General features: G+C 40.4%; 1 protein-coding gene across 1 annotated transcript in view; it reads right to left on the reverse strand.

The window, feature by feature from the left end:
- The window catches only part of MYO9B (myosin IXB), a 1,188,949-nt gene that overhangs the window by 176,764 nt on the left and 984,223 nt on the right, over positions 1–27,962 (reverse strand). Inside the window, exon 34 of the mRNA XM_044054768.1 lies at positions 21,756–21,861. Coding sequence (XP_043910703.1) covers positions 21,756–21,861 — 106 coding nt within the window. The remainder of the gene's footprint in view (positions 1–21,755; positions 21,862–27,962) is intronic.

Here is a 27,962-nt window from a genome sequence, read left to right on the forward strand (position 1 = left end):
TGCAAAGCTATGGAAAGGATCATCATGGACCTCATAAATAAAGATACTGGGGACCTACAGACACTGCATCCTACCCAGTTCGGCTATGTTAAGGGCAGATCCTGCCTCTTAAACCTGGTTGACTTCTTTGAAACAGTCACCAAGGCCATTGACGAAGGGAAGGTGGTCCACACAGCCTATCTGGACCTCGCAAAAGCCTTCGATACAATACCCCACTCGGGCATTATAGATAAGCTCACCAGCTTAAATATAAACCCCTATGTCACTAGATGGGTTGCAAACTGGCTCAAGGACAGAATCCACATGGTTAGAATTGCTGGAGCCATGTCAGACTCCAAACCAGTTACAAGTGGCGTCCCACAAGGCTCAGTCCTGGGACCTCTCTTGTTTGGTATATATTTCTCGGAGGTACAGGCCAACACGGAAGGACTGTGGCTGACCAAGTTCGCAGATGACTGCAAACTGGGCGCCATAATCGACTCTCCAGCCGATACAAGCATCCTCCAAAAGGGCCTCATAGAAACAGACAACTGGTGCCAGAGCCATGGCCTCAAGCTAAACGCCAAAAAGTGTATAGTCAATCCCCTTTGGCAAAAACAAAGTGCCCACAAATTACCACATAGGTGGTAATCCATTAAGTACAGAAGAAGTCATTAGGGACCTGGGGACCCAAGTTGATAGCAATCTCTCATTTGACAACCACGTGGCCAAAGTGGTTAGAAAAACATTTTATATAGCCCACCTAATCATGAAGGGATTCACATCTAGATTAGGGGAGGTCATCGTGCCTCTTTCCTCATCCCTCATCAGGCCCATAATCGAGTACAATGCCCCTTTTGGGATGTACCTTACCAAACACCTGCAGCAACTGGAAAGACCCCAAAAGTTCCTCACCAAGAGGATCAAAGGGCTCAAACAGATGCCATATGCTGCCCGGTTAAAGAAACTCCAGCTCTACTCAGTGGCATACCGCCTGCTCAGAGGTGACCTGTGCCTGACGTATAAGGCCATGTCCAAGCCGGAATTAAGGGACATGCTGCACCTCAAAAAATCCAAATCCCATCGAGCTACACGCTCAAGAGACTTGAACCTCAGCACTGAAATAAATAGGACATGCTGGACGGACAGATTCATAACCCAGAGGCTCCCTTCACTATGGAATAAAATCCAAGTCCAGGTTAGGCATAGTCCCTCATTGACTCTCTCTTCAAGAGGAATCTTGATGAGTGGATGGGAGATCGTAGGTTTACCCCGGGTATCACTTCTGTGTCACTGTTAGACAGAGGCACAGTATACTAACCTCGAAAAAGGGCATAGCAAAATAAATTTAAAATTGGTAGCGAAAGCCAAACATACTCTGGCTAGGCTTATAAATGCCCTAGGGCAGATAGCCTAGTATGAACCTATGAACCTATATATATCTGGTATTAGTTGAGAGAAACCATGAAGGTTTAGGTGCTGGATGATTGTTACTACAAGATAGCCAGTTGATATTAAAATCGCCTAGGATTACGGTTTCCTGGGGTAGGGAATGGTTAGCCCAGTTCAGGTGGTTTTCCAGGGGTGGTAAGTTTTGGCCAGGTGAAGTGGGAAGTAGAATCCTACGATGTTGATGGTTTTATTTGGGTTTAGTTTGAGGTTGGCATACAGGACTTCATTTCCAATTTGGGGGGGGGCAGATGTGTTGAGGATATGGATGTTGAGGTAGTGTTTAAACAGAGCCATACCACCCCCTTTCTTAGTTGTCTATCTACTTGAATAATGTTATAACTTGTTTGAAGTATTTTCTCACTTTTGATGTGAGGTTTGAGCCAGATTTCAGTCAGGATAGGAATATCAGGAGAGTATAAGGCTATGTTGGTATTCAGGTCATGGGTTTTATTAGTTATATTTCTGATATTCAGACACATGAACAGGTCAGATGGCTTTCTGTTGGATTTTAGTTGTGAGAAGCAGCAGCTATTAGGCAGACTTTTAGGTGAGGAGTTGGTAATAGTAGGACCAGGGTTAGGCTGGATATCACCAATGAGGGCTAATTAAGATAGGGTAGTAAACATAAAAGTTTTATAAATCTGGTAATTAACCTGTCATATTTAGGGATATTTTTTGTTTGAATGTAACAGGTGACTGGTAGTATGGTGGGTGTATTGGGGATTGTGATGGTATGACAAGTGTAATTAGTAGGTGGGTGATGAATAGAATTGAGAGTAAGGGTACAGTGATAGTGGTGGGGTTAAGTCTATTATGGAGTTCTGGTAGGATGCAAGGTGTGCGAGAAGAGTGCAGGTAAGGAGTATAAGCACATTAGGTAGTAGCGTGACTGTGTCAGATGAGCAGTTGGATTGGAAGTGGGTAGAGTACTGTGGGTGGCAGAGGAGATAGGTCACTAGTACTGTTCTGATTGGTTGCTGGTTACTGGGAGGGGTTAGTGCCTTGAATAAATCTAGATGTAGTGGGGGTGGGTGAGATTAGGGGGCAGGGTGGGCCCGTGCATAGCATGGGCAAACAGAGCAGGGCTTAAACCCCTTGTGTCCTGATGGGAGACTAGTAATTTAAAGATGGCGCCATAAACAACAAGAATCTAATACAGACTTAGTATTGGGGGTGGGGGGTAGCAAAAATGGTGTGAACCAGGTGCAATGCAAAGAAACCAGCCAAACCAGAGAGGCAAGCAGTGGAAAACTATGAGTCAAGGCCTCAGAGGTGGTAAGTAGTAATACAAACTCTACTTGTAAACTCTACTCTAGCTGTTTTTCTTGTAAAAGAAAACAAGGCTTATGACATGAAAGGGTATGTTTGACTGGATGATCAGTCTTTCTTTCTTTAAACGGGGGCATGAATTGCTCAGTGGTAGAATCTTTGCAGGCTAATATTTGAGCTGTCTAGACACATCTAAAGTAAACAGGGATTTTTTTTTTTTTTTTTTTTTTTTTTTTTTTTATCATTGGTGGGGGTTTTTTTGGAATGAAAATTGCTGGCTGAATTGATCGATTCAGAGAGACCTTGCAGACCACCTTAGGTATTAATGAGGTGCTGCTTCTCAAAGACAGCTTGCCCTTACAGAAAACAGTGCAGGCTTCTGTATACATCAGGCTTGCAATTAAGTAACTGTCTGACTGAAGAAACTACTTCCAAAAATGTTTTCCAACACATGCACTAAGTTTGCTGAACTGAGAGGCTGAATGCATAAAGTTAGTTTTTCTGCCACAAGGGTCAAGTTCCACTTGAAATGCAGGAGGTCTTGTTCTTCATAAAACAGCTGTTTCAAAACAATGTGAGAAGCAACAGGAGGTTACGGACAGAGATAGAAGAGAGATTAACTTTCGAAAAAAGTGAGCAAATCCAAAACTCAACATGGTAGCAAAACAAAGCAAGATCTGAAGAAAAACTGACCACTTACTGATCTACACCTTAAGACTTACTGAGCTATGCCTTTTATCTAGACAAAAAAGGGTACTTTAGACTCTTTTAGAAAGGCATTACTTTCTGGTGCTGGGCATTTCAGATTTTTTCACACACAATTCTGGAGGGAGAAAAGGTGGCCGCTAGATATCAACCTGAGAGCTTCCCCCATAGTGTCAGAGATAAGAGGTCTGGATGCATGACTCAAGTATTTGCTGAAGTAGAAGCCCATTTCATAATAGGTTTCTGGATGGGCAGATCATTTTAGTAGTATGGACTACAGCGGTCTTGGTCAAAAGGGAGCCAAGAGACATTTGCATTTTCTCTTCTTACCTTTAAGCAACGCACTTAAAATCAGAAAAGACGAATGGAATGCACAGAGCAGTCTGATCTCTGACTGAACCAACATGTCACCTGTGCTTGGTCAAATGACTAGTGCAAAACCAAGGAAAATGACTGCTGATTCTGATAAGAAACAAGCACACATGCTCATGGATAGTCCACTTATTTCTTAGCAGGATCCGTTTTGTCTGCCCCCCCCCCTCACACACACTTTTTTATGGTCCACAGATAAGTCCAGTGTGGTTCCTTTTCCTGTACCCTGGTAGTCCATTTATTCTTCCCCTGGGATGACAGCCCTGAAGCCCATTCATTTTCTGGTAGAAGCAAGAATCAGGTGTCAGGCAGTGGGCTAGTATCTAAGTCCAAATCCTACGGGCTGTCTTATTTTCACCCACACAGCAGACTTGACAGCCCTGCTACAGCTACCTTGAGAAATGCATGCACACCTTCCATACATGTGAAACCTCCTAACCAAGCTGCACACTGCTTCCAGTGTGGGCATGCTAGACTCTTCATGCTACAGTGTCACATCAGCATAGCTATATGTATCACCAATTCACGATGGGCAAAGCTGTCATTAGCCACTCACTCCCATCCTCTTCCATCAAGTCCCTCCAGAATCTCTGTGAGCACAGTTGTCTGGAGTGCAGTTAGTGTTTTACCCCCCCCCCCCCCAAGTAGCAAAGCTAAGTGTCTTGATAATTGTTTTCTCCTAACAGATTTCTCTTCTTATGGTGCCTGTCATTCCTTTCCAATGACACTCTGTTACAGTTTCTGAATGTCCATTACCTGTTTTGTCAAAGGCAAAGCCCGATGCTTCTGATCTCCTGCAGCAACTGGGATGGGTCCTGGAACTGGAGAGGCATAAATTCTACAGTGCCTTCTACTGACACTTCTCTGACCCATTTTACAGTCACCTGAAACCAGTGAGTCATGCAGCTTGAAAATCTTCCACACAGGGGATGGAGGATGGGGAGAGGAGGTCAGCCTGGAACAGATAATAGGGAAGATCATGACAAGTTGTTACCAACCAGTTTTGTTGGTTGGTCCTTGCTGCTATAGCTGTGACATGGATTTCCAAGTATGTTGCTTTTTCTGTTATTCTCTATTTTATTTTATTTATTTATGTTGTGCCTGTCTTACTCTTGTCTTGCCTGTTTTCAAAGAAATGGCTAATATTCTAAATGAATTTTGACAGCTTAGGGATCAACACCATCTACTACTTCTCACTCAAGCCATTTTCAGTCTTAAGTCTACAGTTCAATTATTTGCTTTTTTAAGCATTGTAAGTTTTATTGTTTTAATGTGCCTTTATAACACTGCTTGAAAAACAAAAACAATTCTAAACTTCAACTGAATCTAGTGATGGGAGGATGGCACATCTCTCTCTCTTTCTTCCCTCTAGTGTACTTCTCTACTTCTGCTTACTCTTTAATGCCTGCTTCATCCTATTCTATTCATCACCACAGATAGATAAAAACCCTATCCTGCCAATTAAAGGGAATATAGCAGTGAACCAGTCCTGGAGGGATGCCATTCCAATGCAGAACAAAACAGAATTATGGGCAATTAAAGAGGAATGTCAATTTACCAATCAGCATGCCACTGGAAGCGGGAGGAAATGAGAAAATGCAGGAAATAATCAACAAACTATAGGGCAGTCATGCAGAGTCCACATAAAAGGCATTCTAACAGTTTAATGAGCTGGAGAACCATGCGTTTTGAGATAGCAACACTAACTGCAACAACATAGTGCATCATCTCCCCCAATGCAAATACACTTTTCAAATATTCTGAAAAGAGGCACACTCCAACTAGGAAAAGCATCCAAAATATGAACCTTGAAATCTAAAACAAAGGCTATATTTGGAGCCTTTTCAAGACATATCAGCAAAAACACTAGTCTGCATCTATGGAGCCCTGACCATATTTCATAATATGCCTTCCAACAGTATAAGATACATCTGTACCAGTTTGGAAATCTTAGCAATGTCTTGCCTCCAGCTATCAGTTCAAGAAATTCTCCTGTTACTGTTATCAGTCTGGTAGTTTACAGCATTGATGTCCATATGCATGATACCACATGCACAGAGCCACTGACCATACCAATACACAACTCAAACTGAACAGTACTCAGAGCAGCTGACATGTAAAGACCATTTTAGAACAGCTAAGTCAGTAGCAGCAGGATCAGCCAACAGACTTTTTTAATAAAAGGTGCTAAAACTGTATCTAAACCTGCAGAACGTGTCAAGATTCTGTGCAGCCAGTGCTTAAGAAGCAAGCTCTTAAGGCAGAAAAAAATGTACATATTGAAAGAAAGGAAATTCATGCAGAAAATCCATAGGTTTTAATGTTTAAGGCCTAAGCAGCTCTTTTTAGAGAACAGTTCTTTAGAAATGCACTTGAAATGCTTAACACACTAAAGATTTCTCCAAAAGGCGGATCTGGTGGGAGTTAGAAAGGAGAGGTCCTTTAACATCAGAGTGACAATTTGGTCTTCATAACCCAGTAGTCCCACATCCAAAAAAAATGGATGGAGGACAAGAAAAATATACATGACAATCTTTTTTCAATTTTAAAAACATGTCATTACTGAAAGCAAAAGGATTTAAAAGGGGCATTAGTGCAACAAAAGGAAATTTGCTATTGCAAGATTTCATGATGAATGCCTTGAGACCTGACAGGGTGGGAACCTTTTTTTTTTTAATCTGAAAATTTCCAACATCATGTACTACTCTGACCATCATTTTACATCTATTTTAGCACCCTGTATTTGTATTCTTACCAATAGCCACACTCCAGATGGTGTAGTAAGGAAAAATGGAAGCAGAAACCAAGAGTGGATACCAGGATGCAGACTAGCTGAGTAAATCCTAGCAGCACTAAGGGAATAAATGCCTTGATCAAAACGTCTGGTATTAGATACTGACAACTGTACCTATGGCACACCAACATCTGTTCCATTCATTTTAATTCATTATTTTGTGAACTGAAGATCCCATGCTTCTTCTTTGCTTCTAATTTTCTTTCCTTCTCCAAAGGTTTTAGTTTTAAAGCTGACTTATGACAAACAGCTGAGAGAAATCACAGATGAAGGCAAGAACTGAAGTGATTGGGTTTTTAAGTTGTGGTAAAGCTTGTAAATGTACAGCTCTTCCAGGTGTCTTCTTATTAAATTCAGAAGAATGTTCACATTTGTAGAGTTTTTCATTCTCTTTCAAAAAAAAAAAATATTCAGCATTAAATTTTCTAGAGGAATAGGTTATCTACACAATTTCCTCTTGGGGCACTTACAACGATAAAAACTGAAGCTTTAAATAACAGACTTGAGGCACGAGACTGATGAAGCAACTAGCGATAAACGGCAGATTAACCATTCTCTTCAAACAATGAAAATGAATGGTGCAAGATGCACAGTGGACACAATTAACAGTGGAGCTCCCTCAACAGTCAGAGCACAAGTGTCCTACTCGTGGCCAGAAGAGAGATATTTGACATCTGAAAAAAGATAAGGCCCAGGAATTATGTCTTTCATTAAAACAAAGCTGCTTCACATATAAAACTCCATCACGATATTGCACATTAAAAGCATTCATTACTAAGGAATTAAACACTCAACAGAGTATTTAAAAACTCTGTTAAACATAGGTGACAGTAAGGGGAGTATTAAGACCAGGAAGGCAATATTTTCCATGCCTTATCTGCTACTTGGCTTCCACAAATGTTCAGTTGTGCACGTGGGTAATGCAATGATATCAAATTATCTTTAGTGTGCAGTTCAAAGCCATCAACTGTTGCACATTTAAGTGCTTGCTCCCAAGTCTCCTGAACCATCTCCTTTGCACCTTCAAGCTGCCCTGCGTATACTCTCAGGCACAGTCCAAAATGCCTGTAGTTAAGGTTTGAAAAATATTAAATGTTGCAGCATATAAAAGCCTTTTTTTATAGTTAAAATTTCAAACTCTGGTATCCATGGGATTTAATGTGGATATGAACTGGAAAGCACTATTTAACACAATAATTGTTGTAGTGACATTTTATTGGTGGACTTGAAAGACTGTTATTTTATTGTTTTTGTTTAGTTCTCTTCGAAGGTCTATCAGAGGTGCTAGGAACCCGTCTGCCATTATATTTTTAATAAAAGCTGCTATCTCTTCTTCAAGTTGTCATTACATAATAAGGTTGGAGAATTGTCTGGGAAAACTACCAGCAATCCTGAGATGACCTTTAACTACTGCACTCAACACACTGACTCACTAGTGGCTGCTGGGATGAGGGAGCACCTGTTTCCATTTTCTAGTAATTGTTTTTTTGGCAGCCACCAGAATTAAACTTACCAAGGCCGTACTATTTCTAGGCAAGTCAGATGTTGTATCCCAGCTATTAAAAAAAAAAAAAAAAATTTCCATTTGCTCACCCAGTATTTCAGAATGAGTACTCTAAGGATTTTTCAAAGTCTGCCCTCTTGCTACACTCCCTTTCTTCCCCATCACACCTCCAACACTTGCCGTTTACCTGAGGAAAATTTCTTTGTGAAGTCTGCTTGGGCACAATATTATCTTTGCAAACACTTCGAAGCAAAAATCCTGAGTACATTAAATAGATCAAAGGGGATCCAATGCCTGTCAGTCTGGGATGACATGCTCGACAAGCCACGATGCTTCGCTAGGGATAGCTTGCACCTGTCACCCCTGGGCATTCGGATATTGGCAAAGGCTCTTGCTACCCCCCATGGTGCCTTTTTTAGGCAAGGCTCAAAAGACAAACCCACCTCCATAGGTATCACAAGGGATAAGAAACTAAGAGTAATGCTACTCAACGCCAGAAGTCTAAACCTCAAGATGCATGCACTCGAAAATCTCCTTAGCATGGAGAACATCGATATCTGTGCAGTAACAGAAACCTGGTTCAAGGCTCCCGAGAGCACCCCAGCACTACCAGGTTATACCTCATACCATGCTTTTTCGGCCCCAAAACTTGGACCAAACCACAAAAGGAGGGGGAGTAGCAATATTCGTCAAAGATACCCACACCTCCAGGTTGGTGGCACAGCACAAAGCATTAGAGACTATCCATATGCAACTAACAGTGGGTAAAAGTGCCTTCCAGTTTATAGCCTGCTACAGACCACCCTCCCAAACCCAGGAACCCCACTCGGCCTTCCTGAGAACACTGGAAAATATGAAGGTCTCTCCAAACACCATTATATTGGGCGACTTCAACTACCCAAACATAGACTGGGAGCATTACTCTAGCTCCAACACCCTAGCCCAAAGGTTCCTAGAATTTATAAACTCAAATGCTATGGAACAACTTGTTACCACTCCCATAAGAGGGGAAAACATACTGGACCTGATCATCACCACCATGGGGACTCTATGCTCCAGGCCAGAAGTGTATCCCTCCCTGGTAAGATCAGACCATAAACTAATCTCTCTGGATATTCACATCCTAACCACACCCCCGCCACGAAAACCACAGTGAAAAACTTCTCTAAAGCAAATTTCACACTCCTCAAAACTGAGGTGGAATCTTTCAAAGCCCCCGGGCCTGTGGAAAATACGGCCCAGACTGCAGAATCCTTCAGGAATGCATGGATCATGCAATCCCAAATAAAACCAAGACCCAATCCTCCAAAGGCAGACGTCCTGTCTGGTGGACCCCAGCCATAAACAAACTATACAATAGAAGGAGGAAGCTACTACATGATAGAGCAAAATCCGAAAAAGGGAAGGCATCTCTGATCAGTATTAACAAAAAATTATGGGCACTCATAAAATCATCTAAGGCCAGCTTCGAGACGCTAAGGATAATCACAAGGCTTTCTTTAGTTATGTTAGGAACCTGGGTGGGAGTTCCCAGATATGCTCAGAATTAGTCCAAAATGACAAAAAATACATCGAGCCCACAGACATTGGCAACATCCTAGCTGACAGGTTCAGCCAAACTTCTCCCCCCCTCCCCACCAAAAAGGCAAATATCTATCCCAGCAGAGTGCTGCCCCCCTGATATCTCAGATGCTCAGGTAAGAGCCGCCCTCTCCAAAGCAAAAAACACAGCATCAATGGGACCAGACGGTGTCTCGGGCTGCGTCCTACATGAACTCCAAGAAGAGCTAAACCCAAACATAAAACTACTGTTCAATCTCAGCCTTACTACAGGATATGTACCTAAAGAGTGGCGTACAGCAACAGTGGTCCCTCTCCACAAAGGTGGTGCCTCAACGGATCCTGGAAACTTTCGCCCCATAAGCCTGACTAGCTTGGTCTGCAAAGCTATGGAAATGATCATCATGGAACTCATAAATAAAGATATTGGGGACCTACAGACACTGGAACCTACCCAGTTTGGCTTTGTTAAGGGCAGATCCTGCCTCTTAAACCTGGTCGATTTCTTTGAAACAGTCACCAAGGCCATTGACAAGGGGAAGGTGGTCCACACAGCCTACCTGGACCTCGCAAAAGCCTTCGATACAATACCCCACTCGGGCATTATAGATAAGCTCACCAGCTTAAATATAAACCCCTATGTCACTAGATGGGTTGCAAACTGGCTCAAGGACAGAACCCACATGGTTAGAATTGCTGAAGCCATGTCAAACTCCAAACCACTTACAAGTGGCGTCCCACAAGGCTCAGTCCTGGGACCTCTCTTGTTCGGTTTATATTTCTCGGAGGTACAGGCCAACACGGAAGGACTGTGGCTGACCAAGTTCGCAGATGACTGCAAACTGGGCGCCATAATCGACTCTCCAGCCGACACAAGCATCCTCCAAAAGGGCCTCAGAAATAGACAACTGGTGCCAGAGCCATGGCCTCAAGCTAAACGCCAAAAAGTGTATAGTCCTCTCCTTTGGCAAAAACAAAGTGCCCACAAATTACCACATAGGTGGTAATCCATTAAGTACAGAAGAAGTAATTAGGGACCTGGGGACCCAAAGTTGATAGCAATCTCTCATTTGACAACCACGTGGCCAAAGTGGTTAGAAAAACATTTTATATAGCCCACCTAATCATGAAGGGATTCAAATCTAGATCAGGGGAGGTCATCGTGCCTCTTTACTCATCCCTCATCAGGCCCATAATTGAGTACAATGCCCCTTTTGGGATGTACCTTACCAGACACCTGCAGCAACTGGAAAGACCCCAAAAGTACCTCACCAAGAGGATCAAAGGGCTCAAACAGATGCCATATGCTGCCCGGTTAAAGAAACTCCAGCTCTACTCAGTTGCATACCGCCTGCTCAGAGGCGATCTGTGCCTGATGTATAAAGCCATGTCCAACCTGGAATTAATGGACATGCTGCACCTCAGAAAATCCAAATCCCATCGAGCTACGCGCTCGAGAGACTTGAACCTCAGCACTGAAATAAATAGGACATGCTGGAGGGACAGATTCATAACCCAGAGGCTCCCTTCACTCTGGAATAAAATCCCAGTCCAGGTTAGGCAGAGTCCCTCACTGACTCTCTTCAAGAGGAATCTTGATGAGTGGATGGGAGATCGTAGGTTTACCCAGGGTATCACTTCTGTGTCACTGTTAGACAGAGGCACAGTATACTAACCTCGAAAAAGGGCATAGCAAAATTAATTTAAAATGGGTGGCGAAAGCCAAACACACTCTGGCTAGGCTTATAAATGCCCTAGGGCAGATAGCCTAGTATGAACCTATGAACTTTGTTGTATATTAAGCAGCCACGCATATGTCCTCCCATTGTTTCCCTGTGAACTGCTTATCCAGTCTCTCTCTCTCTTCCTAATGTTTTCTAACCTCCTCGGACTGATTCCTATAATTATTGTGCAATATTTTACATGTCCTACTAATTATCACTTTTAAACAGTGGCTTCTGTTCTTGATTCAACTAAAAGTTCTACCAGAGCAGTTAATTTGCTTAGGATTCCCCTATCCCTTTATCTTTGTTTATAGTCTAATATCAATCCCTGATAGGGAAGGCAGTCTGCAGCTTGCAGTCCAAACATCTTCTAGACCTCTTCTTATGCTATTACCTTTCCAAAGGTGTCAGAACCTGAAAAGACCGGGGGGGGGGGGGTGTGAGAGGGGCACTTCCTGACTGTATTAACCTGACTGTATTAAATTATATTCCTTGTATAATGCAGCAGTATCACTTGTTAGAATGCATTTTAAATTTGTAGTTTGGAACAGTCTTCTAGTAAACAATGAAACAAATGTATGACCCAGTAATGACAAAACTACCCATTTCAGAAAATGTCAACGATAAAAGGCCAAACTTCTGACATTACAATCCACCAATATCAGTAAAAAGTCTTTCGGCTTTTCCAGGTTAGAGGTCACCACAGTGGAACTCTGGTCTGCTAATGATTGGCAGTGGATTTTTATGGTGCCAGGTTGCCAGGCCGACGCCCAACCTTTAAAGAAGGCACACCCTTTCATGCACACACCTACCTGCATGTCTTTAAACGTCACTCGACCACGAGGAGGACGGTGCTCCAGTCGAGAATCAGACGGGAGAACCTCTTGCTGTGAGGTGACAATGCTAACCGCTGCACCACTGCGACAATCCACCAATATCAGTAAATATGCAAAATCTCTGTGCAGAAGTAAGTCATCTAAATAATTTCACATTAAAGGGATCTGTAACTAATGAAGAGGTTGCTGCTAGCAAACAATTTTATATTTCACTGTTTAAACTACAAATAAAGTGCCTGTTGCCCTTGAAGAATAAACTGCCTATGCTACATAAAAAGAGTCATTTTGCAATGGGGAATGGGTGGCAAACTGATAACAGAAACATAGTTAGTAGGCAACTCCTCCAATGGAGGACATTCATAGGACTGCAGCATCCACCCTCTTTAAAGTACAACACAGTACAGTATCAGCGATCCATGTGCATACTGTGTGAGTAGAACCCACAGCCTTCTGCATCAAAAGTAAGTATACTACCTGTTGTGCTACTAACAATGCAAATAACTTGACATAAGTTGCACTAAAATTCTCTTCCCCTGAAGCTCTCAGCTCCTTGTAAAATCCACTTGACAGTCAACTAAATCTCTCAACTTCGCAGCACAAGAAATCTGGAAAAAGCCAAAATTTATTTGGGAGGGGGCAAAGGCCCAAAAAAAAGCCAAAATTTATTTGGGAGGGGGCAAAGGCCCAAAAACCAGGGACACATTTTAAATATTGCTTTTATAATCTTAGCAAGTTGCTAAAATAAAGTGTTATGTGTTACCATGTGTTTCTTGAAAGATAGGAACACTGAAACCTAAAGTGCTATCATTCTTTAGTGAATTCAGTTCTGACTGATTTGCCAGAAAACCACAAATTGTAAGAGGAACAAACCAAAAGTATGAGCCAAATATTCTGTGAAAATCTGGACAGTTGACAGCTATGGACTCGACTCCCTGAAGCACATGTGGTGGTATGGGTGCAGAATTCAAGCTCTTGTTTGAGCCTGAGTAACACTAACCCACCAGGTATACCTAACTGGGGCATTTTACACACACACACACACACACACACACACACACACACACACACACACACACACACACACACACACACACACACAGAAGCAGCATAACTTCTGCAAATAAAAGACCAAAACTCTCCTTACTGGCATGACTCTGGCTCTGGCAGCACCAACAAAACAGTGGCAGCATAACTTCTGTAACACAGAGCAATAAGAAAATAAGAACAGCTAGTTTAGTTAGCTTACCTTCCGCACGAGAATCCATGTTAGTGTAAAAACTCCACTTCATTAATTTTTCCTGACAGGTCTTGCAGCTTGTAAAAGTGGGGGGGACTACCCCTCCCCCCCTGGCTCTATGGTTCTGGCACCCATGTACCTTTCCCTCCCTACTTACCTGCTCCCAATATCTTTGTTCCTTTGCCAGCTTTCTCCAGTACATTCTGCCCCCCTCTTGCCTATTCTCTGTACCCCTAACTGCAGTCATCCCCATCATCAGATTCTCGTTTCTCCATTCTCATGCTTGGTTATTAGAATATCTTCTGCTACTTTATGAATACAATATTCTGCATGGTTGTTATTCTCCTTAAGGATCTACACCCAGAATCCCACTTTTATTTCTTGAATTTCCACCTACTTAATCATTGTCCCCCTTTCCTTTGCACCTTAAATTATAGCTTTCTGCTAGTGCTATGCATATGAGCCTTAACTGTGCAGCTCTAAAATATCCCTTCAAATCAAGTAATCCTAAATCACCTTATTCTATTGGAAGGATCAACTTATCCCACTGACCCATGCCCTCTTCCCTCTCACAGATAAAATCCTTCATCTCTTTATTAATTACTGTCCATAACTTCCCCTCTGGTTGATAAGAATATGCCTAACCTGTATGCAAGTCATAAAGGGACTAAACATTTTCACTGTGTGTACCTTGCTATCCACAGCTAGGAAAAATAGTTTACGGTTTCTCATTTTTTGTAGTATCTTTGTTTAGTGTCTCTTCTCACATATCCTTAGCTGCCATAATATAATAATTTTTAACCCATATTCTTAAATACTTCATTTTATCATATCTATTGCTGAACCATTTCACATGTGGGTACATAGTTTACAGCTATAGCATTTGTTTTGTCTTCATTAATTATATCCCAAAAAAGACTTGAAACTGTCTCAGAATGTTCCACAACACTGAGATGTCCTTTTCTGGTTTTATTAGGTACAAGATATCTGTAAATAAGCCTCCACTTTCTTTGACAATATCTCTAAATATAACAAAGGGGAAAGAGGACATCCCTGTCTGTTCAGATACAACTTATGAGAGAGGAACCCACCCACTTTAATTTTTGCGTCCAATCCCTCATATATCCTCCTAATTAACCTCATTACTGTATCAAGGAATGCAAATGCTTCCATTCCCTACTCATAAAATCCCAACTTACTCTGCTGAATGCTTTCCCTGCACAAGACAAGACCAGGCAACAGCAGCAGTATTCTCTTATATTCTGCTTCCCTCTGGATCATCATTGTTCTATTAGTGCTGTCAAATGTTTGCCTCCCCTTTACAAAACCATACTGATCCATATCTATCAATTTTTGCTATACCTTTGCTATTCTTTTAGCTATTATAGTCAAACACTACTCATGACTGAAAATTGAAATGGGCCTATATGAAGCCGGGTCTGATGGGTCTTTATCAACTTTAGGTATTACAGCCAACACAGCTTTCTTCCAGTATGATGGTGCTTCCCTCATTTTAAAATACTGCTAAACAAAACCTTCCAGATCTTTATCACTCTCTTCCCTCCTAGCTTCCAAACTTCCACAGAAATATCATTTGCCCCTTCATACTTTCCTGCAGTTTGATTACGTCACTGTTTTTACCTCATTTCCTCACACCTTAACTTGTCAGTTTTTGAGCCTCATCTACCTCTAATCATGGCACACCCTAGCATTCGATAAATATTTCCATTTGTGCCTTTTCTTGATTTCCACATTCCTTTTGCTTTATACAAATTTTTGTAAAATTTCTGAAATATCTCCAAAACATCTACAGGATCTCCAGTTATTTTTCTTGTTATAGGTTCCCAAGTTTTGCAACAACTCTTTTTACTTAGTTGTCTAAGTCATTGTGCTAAATGTGTTTGGGCTCTGCAGTTATTACCAAAAAAAACCAAATGCTTAACAGCAAACTTTCTAAACGTGCGCATACTCCCTTATTTTCTCTTTAGCACACTGCAATTGTGCCTTACCTTGTTCTGTCAGATCCCTCTTATTCTGCAATACTTGAACCTTTGTCAGCCCCTCTGAATAATTCTTTCATTTTATTTCTACACTATTTTTAAACTCCACTTTCATTTTATCCCACTTATTACCTATATCTTCTGAAGAAATTCCCATCTTTCCTAATAACTCTTGAAAAATTTCTACTACCCATACCTTAAATTCCTCTCTTTTTAACAGGTAGGTGGAGAAGCGCCTGTGTCTCATTTCTACTTCGTTACCGTGGATGGATTTTTATTTTAGATGTTACTGCAGCATGATCTGAAATAGTTATTGGATGTATGTTAAAGCTCTCAGCTAAATGCACGTCTTTGTGAAATATAATTTCAGCCTAGTCTAGCCCAGACATTGTATCTTGGGGAATAATGTGTAATTTCTCAGGAGTTCCTACTACTGAATTCACATTTTCCATACCAAATATTTTCATAAATCTACCTTGTTGTTATATTTTCCCTTCTAGATCCCCCAGATAATCCCCACTGTTGTAAATCCAGCCCCTACCTAAAAGTAATATTCCCTGCTGAAAGCTGATTTCTCCCCAAATTTTCTTAAGCTCCGTAACAGCAGTTTTAGGTGGAATATAAATACATGAGTGTAATCCTCCTCTCTTGCCAGCAGCCCCTTACTACCACAATCTATCATTGCTATGTTTTCCCCTCTTCTATCACTATTTCAGCTCCTCTAGCAACTGATCTAAGTACTCCACTTTTCCTTTGTCCCTGATACACTGCAACAGGTCTCTAGATCAGATCACTCTCATAACCTAACTTAAAACAAACACACAAAACTAAGTCCAGCTTCAAATAATGAAGTCCAACCCCGACAATGGAACAACTCCAAATAGACAGCTACACTCTCAGGAAATAACTAACAAAATTAAGGTTATCCATCCTAAAGCTCATGTTACAGGCTATGCTCTTATTTACACTAATTACTGCCTGTTCTTTCCTAAACTTCATTCCCCTCCCAGATGTGGAGAACAGTTTATGTCTTCAGAAAACATTAATTTCTAGCTTTAAGAAAAAATGCACTGGCCATCTTTAAATAAAACTAAACTTCACATTCTTCCAGTCAATGTGCTAAAAAGCATGAAGTTACCAGAAAAGCTACTCTTATTTACCTCCAATAATTTCAAATTACTTTTATTGAGCTGCTTGTCCCTTTACCTTTAAATGTTATATTTCTCTCAGTAAACAATGTCCATATCTCGATACAATATCTTCACATTTAGTCAGACTGTTTCCATGGGAACATAACACAATGTACTTCTCAACTAACACTGAACATTTATCTGCTAAAAGAAAACAGTTCATAACATTGTGGTCTACTTTTTAGAAAATCCCACTTGCTTAAACAAAACCTGTCATTAGATTAAGCTAAGGGGATAAAATCAGAACACTCACCTATGCAAAAGTAAAATAACACATTTCAGCGCTCTCTCATGGTGTGTGTGTATGTATGTATGTATATATATATATATATATATATATATATATATATACATATACACACACACACATACACACACACACACACACATATGTATAGTATACAGTGCACTTTTACACCCCCCCCCCATCTCAACAGCCCAAGATTACAGCCTATTAACTTGGAACGTACTCTCATCCAGTCTTTTTTCTCTTTTTACATTGTAATGATTACATTTCTTGAAACTAAAAAAGGAAAAATATGGTTTATCATCAAAATTTCGTAAAACACTTACACAACCTTGGAAGGTTGAAAGGCACTCTTCCAAGGTGTTGTAGCATCGATTTTTAAATGTCTGAATCCACAAGAATGAATGCTAGTGTGCATTTGCTCTTGTGAATTCTTCATTTTGAATGGAGATCACACTATAATGGGGATTAGGAAATTTACCCTTTCCTTCACTTTAGTTCCTTCTCATAGTCTGTATATACAAGTAGCAGGGGGTGTGGGGGGCTTGTCCCCCACATGGGAGGTGCAAAGGGGCTTGTCACCTTGCAAAACATTCGCTTCACATACCTGGAAGTGTAGGTAGTTTCAGTAAAGTACAGATTATGGAGCTGTCGACTTTCCTTAATTCACACTTTTGGTTATGTGACCGTTCAGCAAATGTATTTTACGACATTTCGGGTCATGTAAGTGAACACAAGCACAAGTGAATTGCAAGATTTTGATAGTAAACCAAAAGATACACTTGTTTACGTTAGTGTCTGTCACATACAACTATCACTGAAAATGCTTTACTGTAATAACATGTACTTTATATAATGAAAAGTTTTATACAAACAACATCAAGAACAAAAAGTTTTACTTAAGTTACTTTTCTTTTTTTGTCCACTCAAACATTAAAGGAGAACCACACCCACAGACTCAAAAACATGTTTATCCGTGATGGTTTGGGGTTTCCTACATTTTAACACTACTCTGGGACTATTTACACATGGAGTCTAGCATCTTGAAGTGATCTTGATTGTTTGGTCTGCCTCTAGGTAACCCAAAATGGAGTGCTTGTCTGTAAAAAAAATTATATCACACAGGCCTCTTTCTTCCCAAAGATCCTGTCACTGCATTGATTTTTACATGCATACACTGCTTTCAGTCAGTTTTAAGTAACATTTCATGCAATTCAATGACTTCTTAGAATGCAAATGGAACAGACTTTCAAAATTGCTTTTAATGTTGCTTTTTAGAATGGCTAAACTGCAGTCTTTTGTGAAACCTGAATCGTACTACTTTGACTCCTCTCCCATCCCCTTCACACCTAACTTCCCTAGTTGTTAAAGTGCTAAGGGTAATTTGAGCTGTTACCTGCTGTGATTCACAGTTCACAGCAGGAGACTTGACTCCTGTACTGTTTCCTTGTTCTAGCCTTTACTTTCTGTATGGCTATGGCTAGGGGTAGGACCATTTTTAGGATGGTCACGGTGATGGTCAGGTTGGAATTGGCCAGAAAACTACCTGTATTCACTGGCCTTGATGACATCAATGAATTGGAAAATTAGCAAGCTTTTCATGGGTGGGATAAAACATTTTTGAAAGTGAAACCACCACAGTACAGTAAGGTACTGTTCTAGTGGAGAGAAATAGTCAATTTAAATATTATAACTGCTGTATCATTGTTTATTCATAGCAGGGACTATAAATAGGGAGAAAAAGGACAGAGAAATTGAGCATTTAATAACAGAATCCTGTTGTCCTTTAATGACAGAGTGGGATTCATGCCTGTCAGCCCCCCCCCCCAAAAAATTTTACTAAGTCAACAAAAATCCAATCTTTCTCAACCCGTTGCTTTTCCTTGTAAAGCGATACTTCACAAATGTGGTTGACGCTTTATAGTCTCACATTTATTCACTAAGTTCAATGTTGGTTTTCTTTTTTCTGTTCATCTCCATCACCATCCACAGGCTCTGGTTGAAATCCAAGGTACTCGTAATTATTCTAGTCAACTGCTGTGCTTTTTCTGTCTCTCAAGCATTTTCCTTTGGAACACTGGAAAGGATTTCACTGGCAAAGTCTCTCTATGAGCTGTATTATCAGAAGAATAAGAAGCGGAGTCCTCTTCTGTTTGATGGCTCACTTTTTACTGGGACAAACCTTTGTATTTCCTCCTTAGCATTTTCTGCATGAAAAACTAATTTGATCCTCCAGAAAAAAAATAATCTGAAATAATACATCAGCTTGAAGCTCACACCTCTCTGACAGCTGGAATAAATGTGCTTCTCTTCGGCTTGGTGTACAGTGAGTACCATTTTCCACAAACACTACCATTTCCAATGTTTAATAATTTCCCTTCTGCAGTTTTGACAGAATTAACTCATTCTGCTAGTATGATTGAATCTTTACCAATACAGTTCTAGGTTTGGGACATGCAAACAATGTGCCTTTAATTAACAAATCCTGCTGTGGAATACCAGTCCAGTTAATTATTTGTGCTTTCATAAAATTAATACAGTTTGTTCCTTTCAGTTTCTGGTACAGCACAAAATCTCACTATTTCTCTGTGTGCTCTGTCCTCTAACTTTACCATTTTTTTCGGAACAGCTCTTCTTGAGCAGTCATGTGCTCAGCCAGCCTTTTCTTCATTTCGACCTCTGATTTTTGCAGTTTTAGCAGTTCCTCTGAATAACTGTTTACTGCTTCTTCCACTTGTACAGCCTTTTACTTTTTGACTTTTTTAATAAAGGAGGTAAGCACTTTCACATAACAGCTTCTTTAGACATGGTCTGAAGAAGCTCTTATGTGAAAGCGCTTACCTCCTTTATTAAAACGTTTTACAATGTGCTACATGGTCGGACTCTTAAGTGAACTGCATGGTCTGTGTACTGCCATACTTTTTTTCGTTGGTTTTACTTATTTGGTTGGCACTAACATCTGCCTTTTATGGTGCGACTTTTTGCTTTTATTATTTGAGTTGATGTACTCCTTCAATGTTTGATTTATTTTAATCAGCTCTGAGCACATTTGACTTGTTTTCCTCTAAACGTCATCACAAACTGAAAACCATCTCTTTTACCAAAGTTATAGCTTTATTTCCTTTTCATTGAACAGCTGCAGGATTCTTCCCCAGTCACTGCTTCCTCTTCACCTTTTATAGCTGATTTTCCTTCTAGCTCTCCAAGCTTCTTCTTTGCTGGCATCCAGACAGTGCACTTATTAAGCCAGTAACCAAACTGACTAAAACAGGCAGAATTACTGGCCCTTCTCTATCAGTTTATTTTTTTCACACTAGGAGAGATGAAATTACTCTATACTTACCAGTGTGCAGTCATCTTGGAAAGCTGGGTTCCTTTCATCTTTGATGTAAACTCCAATGGGGAAGGATATCGTGTCTTAGTGACAGGAGGGAGCAACACTAAAGGTGGAAGGTTCAGATGCTTTCTGGGGAGTGGGGGGTGGGCACTTAACTCCCTGCCAAGGTAACTTTCTATTCTCAAAAAGTGGGACCGGAGCAGGCATTAGTTGAACTTTACTGCCTGCATGTCAGTACCTGATGAATCAGCACAGCGAAGCTGAACTATTGCACCAATGGAGCACCATGAAAGGCTGGAACAGAAGGGGTCTCACCTGGTACCTAAAAGTGCTCAATCAAAATGATAAAAACATCTTAAAGACAAGGAATACATTTTTGAAAAGACTGAAAATCCAGCACTGCACTGACAAGTCCTGCAGTCACCTTGGGACCAGTACTTAACAGTGATACTGGAACACACATCTTTTAGACTCTTTGGGCTAAGATGCTAGAATGGCACTTGTTTCCCTCTGAAGGGTCCAGTACAGATGTGGATATCAAAATCCAAGGCATTGGGTCGGATATGAGGCACAGCTATACCTCCCTATGACTGACACCCTCAGGCACATGCATGATCAGGAGTGTGTCTATGGCCAAATTTTGTAAAATCCCACAGAATTCGTAATGCTTTTTTTTTTTTTGCTTCATTCATGAGTACATCTCTGACTGGGAAGTAGTAGGCATCCTAAAGCCCAGTGCAAGAAGGTTCTTATGCTCCAGAAGTACTCAGAGGTTTTAACGGTCGACTAAGCACTGTTTTTTCCCCCAAAAGTTACAAAGCACACAAGAACACATAACTACTTCCTAAAACAAAACAAATATCAGTCTTCAGAGCAATTTGTCTCTATTGACATATGTGTTGGTTATCTTTTCAGGAGACATAACAGTTCTCAGGAAAAATTCCAAAACATAGTCAGAATACAAAGTCAATAATCACAGCAAAACTAACAGTAGCAAATATACCCAAGTAAGAATATGTTTTCCCAAATTATTTATTGCTGTCTGGAAGGTGCCTGGCTGTAAATGCCATGGCAGCAAAAAAGGCGTCTTCTGCTATGCTCCTCGTCTTTGATAACCATGTTGTTGGACATACCAGCAAATACCAACTCTGCTCGTAGACATTAAATACCTTTAGGAGCCGGGCAGACCTCCCTGTGCAATCCATTCACATAAAGAATTCCACTAACGAGGTGTGCTTATGATGACCATAAACGCCCATCAGACAGACAGACGGTAGTTTAATACAATGACAAAGCTATAATAAAACAGTCAAAAAAATGTGCAAGAGGGATCATTAGCAGAAACAAAGGACAGCAGAGTGTGTCAAGTGGAAACTACATAATGTAAATAAAATAAACTAATTATATCAATTAATTAGATTAGATAACCACAAAGAAAAGCAGAAAAACTCAAGAGCAAAACATGAGAAAGATTGTGGGATCATACATATTAAAATCAAAGTTAAACTGACTTGAGTACACAGCAAAAACACAAACAGAAGACACTTACTTGACTAAATGAAAGATGAGCCTTTCCAAGGTGCTATAGCTGGCTCTGGGAAGCTGTTCTACAGCTTTGTAAATTGCATGGAGTTGCTCCTGCTTCCCACGATGATCTGCAAGATATAAAGGTAAAACCTTAACAGTCAAGAATGCTCAGGTCCCAGAATCAAAATATAAGAAAGAAGGCAACACTATTCGGGCAGGTTTACCATCAAAATTTAGAATGTAGGTTCAGCAAACATGGAAATGCTGAATGGCAGTTGGCCAATTTCCGTGTTGCCGAACATTATGAGAGCAAGAGTATATCAGCGAATGCAACTGTGCATTTGCTGATATGTGCTCGATGTTATGACTACAGATCTTAGTACAGTGCGGACTGGGAAATGTATCCCTTTCCTCACTGTAGTGCAATCAAGGAGTTGGAATATATAGTTTGCAGGGGGTGTGGGGGCACAGCCCCCCACAGGGTGGTGCAGGGGGGGGGTGCAGCCCCCCTGCAAAAACGTGAATTTGTAGTGTAAGAGTTACACTTACCTTTGCTCCTATACAGACTTCACGTTCGATATTCAAAAGAAATGTCGAAAATCTGCTGAATTCGTTAATCAGATTCAACATTTTCACCTACTTAATATGCAGGCATTCGAACTTGCCTTTTGATTTTATATATATATATATATATATATATATATATATATATATATATATATATATATATTTTAACTCTGACAGTGTGATAAACTATTTGAGCACACCAGTTTAATACGGTCTCTATAGAAGTGTAAGCAAAGTTTAACATGTCTGCTGAGATAATTTTTTTGGGCTGCATGTTAAGATGTTGTCTGTTCTTGCTGACTATGACTAGATCACATGCTGCTCTTTCATACTCTTTCTCTGTCAGGTAATCAAGATTACTGCCAACCCTCCCACCAATCTAATGTCACTTTTTACACCACTGCTAAAGGCTGGTAATCAACATGCTATTAGACTCCAAAATCAGCAATAAAGCAATGGTTACCAAAAATTCCTTTTCAACACTACAAAAATGGGCTGTGCAAAAAAGCACATGTCCAGTTGTTATCTTCACCCCTCTGCTTCAACTCACAGGTATCACCTACTACCCCAACCCTCAGGGAAGGACAGCTATTAAAAGCCAATTTGCTCACCCTTGTACACGCTGCCATTCCAACATCCAAAGTCTGTATTTTTACCTGGGCCTCCAGAATTTCAGAGACAAAATTCAGACCACTACATCAACACATAACCAATTTGTTTACTAAACTGGAATAAGCCTTCTATACTACCCAAAGCTAGACATGACTGGGCAGTGCATGTTCTAGAAGAAAGTACTTAAAACATGAACTTAAAATGCAAATACATTGAGACCTACAGAGGATAATGCAGTGAGAAATCAACTCAGAGGTAGGGGTAGAACACACAACTTTTCATACGAGTCTATTCTCAGTCTCTGCATTAAAGGCACTAAACACATGGCTGAGATGGAAAAAGGAATTTCAGAACACAGAATATCTTGAAGTGGTGGTATTAAATCTTTTGCTGACCCAAAAGAGATATAAAATACAGCACTTAACAGACAAATGCATCCATAATTACACTATTTTCCTTGCAGGAATTGGTGAAAAATCTAAATATTATTTGTGCAGTGGATAGCTAACTGGTTGTCTGACAGAACCCATGTGGTTAGAAGTCACTTCTGAAAGCAAACAAGTTATCAGTAGTGTACACGTCTTTTATAAAACCAAACGCTCTAAACAGCCAACACATGTACATCGACACAAACAGTGATGTACAATAACAGCAAAACACATATTCAATGAAATTCAAAACACAGAACGGGTTTGTTTAACCAATAGCGCCATGCAGGTATACTGAAATTAACTAAATAAAAGTACAATACCACACTTTTGCAGGCGGGGGGCAAGACCCCTGCACTCCCCGTGTGGGGGACTGCACCCCCCACACCCCCGCTACTTAAATATGCCAACTCCGAGATTGCACTACAGTGGGGGAAAAAGATATATTTCCTTATCCCCAGGATCACGCTTGCTGGCTAAACAAATATGTTTGATGTTTTCACTTTCACTGAATACGTGTTTCACTGTTATTGCACATCGCTCTTTACGTGTCGATGTACAAGTGTTCACTGTTTAGAGCTTTCGGGTTTATAATATAGACCCGTAGTATGCATATATAGATGCTATACAGCTGACATACACTTCTGACAATTCCTCATCATTTGAGCATCACTTCTATCTGGCTCATCTAATTTCCAAAGGTATTTCCACTACATCCAAAGTCTGTATCTCATCAGACCCACTACTGAATATAAAACATCGTTTGGCATTTGTTTGTCTAAGTATACCACTCAACGTGAGATATCGTAGAGATTCATAACTAGAAAGATCAATGGTCTCAAAAATATTAAAAGGACAGAATGTCAGCCCTCTCTCTCTACTCAGTCTCCTAAAGACTCCGCTGTGAAAATCTGTCTAGCTTTTCATACCATGACAGGTCCAACCCTCTTTGAGCTTCAGTTTCTTCAAAGAAAAAATGGTACATCAAATACCTGGTTAAAAGAAGTAAGCTTTCAACTGACAAATAAGACATATTGACATGATAGATTCCTATCTTAATGTAACATTCACCTCGGGAACAAACTTCTAATACATGTAAAACACAATAGTATCTTTGCTACTTTCAAGATCAAACTACACTACTGGATGGGCAGCCTTAAATTCTCCCCTGGTCTACTTTATCGTGCTGCCTTTGAGGCAAGAATGAACTTCAAAATTTTGCTTTTTTTATTTAAGCTTGTAGTGGTCTTCTTGCCTAGTATTTACCTATGAACCTATAAAAAAGGCCACTGAGCAGCACTGCCATCTAACATCAAGATGTTTTCTGATTCAGTTCTCAGCTGAGGTGTCTTCCATGTGGAGTCTGACTCTCCTACCCATATCCATATGGATCCCCCCCTTACCCCCGACAGCTTACCTTCTCCCACTTCTCAAAAACACATAGTGGATGAAATGGACTTCACCATACTATCCACAGCTGTGCATCCAGCATGTCAGTGAGTGACAATGTGCATTCTGTGAGTCTGGCACCATGTAAAAAACTGATTTTGATGGCCTTCAACCATAGGCTGATGGAATACAGTCTGGGTTTCCCACAACCCTGTAAAGGATAAATCAGGTTACTGGAAAATAAATGATGGGATACATAGGAATGAATTTTTTTAACTTAATTATTTGACCAAGGCAACAGTATAAGCACAAATCTCCTCCTGCCAACATCTTTACACAAGCAGTTGTTAAACTGCCCTGATGAGTAGGCCTTTGTTCCCACATTTCCCATCATCCATGGTTAGGAAGTCAATGCTGAAATTGAAAGGAGGAGGAGAGATACAGGCATGTCCTCTTAATGGCAGACTTAGAACAAAGTGCAGAGCAGGACTTAAAGGACAACTATATACTAATCACATTTCCTTTCCTTAATATTCTCCTCCCTAAAGAATGGTCCCCATATTTGCACATAATGAAAAATAAGGACATAGCAGATTTTTCCTCTCACTGACATTTCTGTCCCAGTCAGCAATAGTAGTCCACACCATGTCAGGTCTTGATTACAATTTCTTGACACTTTCTGTTGGAAATTACATCCCTTGCTCTTACTTCATCATGCCTATCACATGCAAAGGAAACACACACAATTACCTGTAGCTCTTATTTCAAACTGTTTGGTCTCAAACTATTCAGGCTAATAAGGACTCATTTTTTTATTTCCAATTCATTCTTTCTTTTACTTGGGTCCACAAACCTACCAGAGCTTTGAGAATTCACAACCATAATTAGTGGCCTAAAGAAGAAAAAAAAAACGATAACTACTGAGTACATAAGACCAGGCTTAAAACTCAACAAAATTAGTTTTTTTGTTATCTTATTTCCTTACAAATCAGCCAGAACTTCTTTACAGACTATATTACACACATGTAAGAACGAAACAGTCAAGGAATCATTTACGGAGGATTCACAAACGTACAGTATTTCTGTATTTCACTAATTACACTTAAAGTGGATGGAAATGTGAACTCACAGGAGAGTCCAAGGCAAATTAAGCATACTGCCTGCAACTCACAGTGCATTACAGGCAAGAAGTACCTTTCCAGCAAAGCAAGAATGTATGCCCCATGAGGGCATTCAGTGTTAGGGAAAAAAGAAAATTGGTAATTAGTTGTGCTACTAACAAGCTTGGATTGTGTAGTCCTTTGTTACAAGGTGAAAATTATATATTTTTTTCTTTACTCTGGTTTTGAATACCAGTCCATAAAATGCCAGGACTCATTAATGTTTCTACTGTTTCCACAAAAAAAAAAAAAAAAAAAAAAAAATGAGTGATTATTGGAGTGCAGTAATGCTCAGTTACTAGGCTACTTCTGCTTACAACATTCATGTCAAACATGATAGGCACACAGAACATCAACGGGCTTGCTAGTGACACCACAATGCATGACATGATCAGACAGGTCAACCTCCAGCAAACTTCAATGCAGTTTGTAAGTCAAGCCAAAAGAGAACAGCTGGAACATGAATGAAAATCAATGCACAAAGCAGTGCAGTCCGGTGAGACAAGAAAAAAACAGGAACAGACCGACATAACTGAGACTGTGTGGCACTACAGAAAAAAGGATTTGGGGACTATTACATACAGGGACCACTTCTGCAATACAGGCTCTCTCTCTCACCAACCTTCAAAGTAAATTTCTTAAAATAAATCTCTCTGAATGTGTGACTTTGTGGTACAGTGGTCCTTTTATATTCCTACAACTGCACCTCAAGCTATTCTGCCTTGTCAGGGTGGATGGGAAGATGTACCGGTGAGCTTGCCTCTTCATATATTAAAAAAAAGTTATCTGATCCCTGTTTTCCACAGAGTATGGAGAGAAGGCATGCTCCACTCTAGGGTCATCTAAAGGCTCTCAAAACCATGCCAGATGAACAGTCATCCACCTGAGCATAATAAATGACATTGTAGCATCCCAACTATTTTATTCTTATTGGGGTGTAAAACAGAAATATAATTTTCAATTTACCTGCAAACAGTATTTACCACACTTTGTACAGGCTCTCTACTGTAATGTATACATATATGAACAAATACATGCCATATGGAGACTACAACTCTTATCTACTGTCCAGCTGTTGCAGACACCTTTTAGCAAATGTCCCACAAACTCCTCTCTCCTCCCAATTTTTAGGTCTGCTTACAACTTTTCTAATGTTTTAGTCTTAACTATTGATTCAAGTAGTTCAACCCATTAGAGCACAATATTTGTCACAAAAAGCTACTTCTCGTAGCTACCTATCAGTTTTTTTTCCGGACTATCCAGAAAATAAATTGATTCTCCGATAGTCTGAAAACCACTGTACAAACTCCAGTATCCTGTTTCAAAAAAGGAAGCAGACTACAGGAGTTTGTTAAATCGGCTGATTTACTATGCTTTTCTACAGAAAAGCTTAGCAAATTGGCTGAAAGCAGGGATCAGGAATGGAAACAGAGGGTGTTCCTATCTGTTGACGCCACCGTGATGTCACAAAATGGGCTGAACACAGGTGTGGAGGGGTGGGGATGGGCAGGGGTTACTGGTGATGCAAGAGGTGTGGCCTTATTCCTGTTTAGCTACAATTAAAGGTGGCAACTCTAACTTCTCGTATACTAGAGTGAACACAGTGTCTCTAAGCTGCATTTCATGTACCTTTTCTACCTTTCTGATGACTACAGCTAAAAGCCTTTTCAGCCCAGACTTTTATTCTGCTTCCTCCGGCATCTTACCATCCCTTTACTGCCCTCTGCTGGCTCCTTGCTACCATGAAGGGTCACTAGTATCACACACAGTGCAGTGTGTCAATACTTGTCTGTTTTTTGGTTTTACTATGCTTAGGACAACATCCCAGCATCTGCTGGCTTTAGCTTCCGCCCTATGACATAGCTCAACATGACTAATTTGTTAACACACTTCACTAATGTGGCTTAGGGTACGGTTAAACTTGGAGATAACAGTACTTTTAAAATGCATTTTTCTGTGGCAAGCAAGGCAAATAAATACTGGCTTAAAAACAGATCCACTATGTTCCTTTAAATCAAAAAAATTACTGCACTTTGCCTGGGATGAAATAAAATGATGGGTAAACAGGCTCAG

This window comes from Protopterus annectens, chromosome 13.part0 (genome assembly GCF_019279795.1).
Source record: "Protopterus annectens isolate FY-2018-M chromosome 13.part0, PAN1.0, whole genome shotgun sequence".
Classification (NCBI taxonomy): domain Eukaryota; kingdom Metazoa; phylum Chordata; order Ceratodontiformes; family Protopteridae; genus Protopterus; species Protopterus annectens.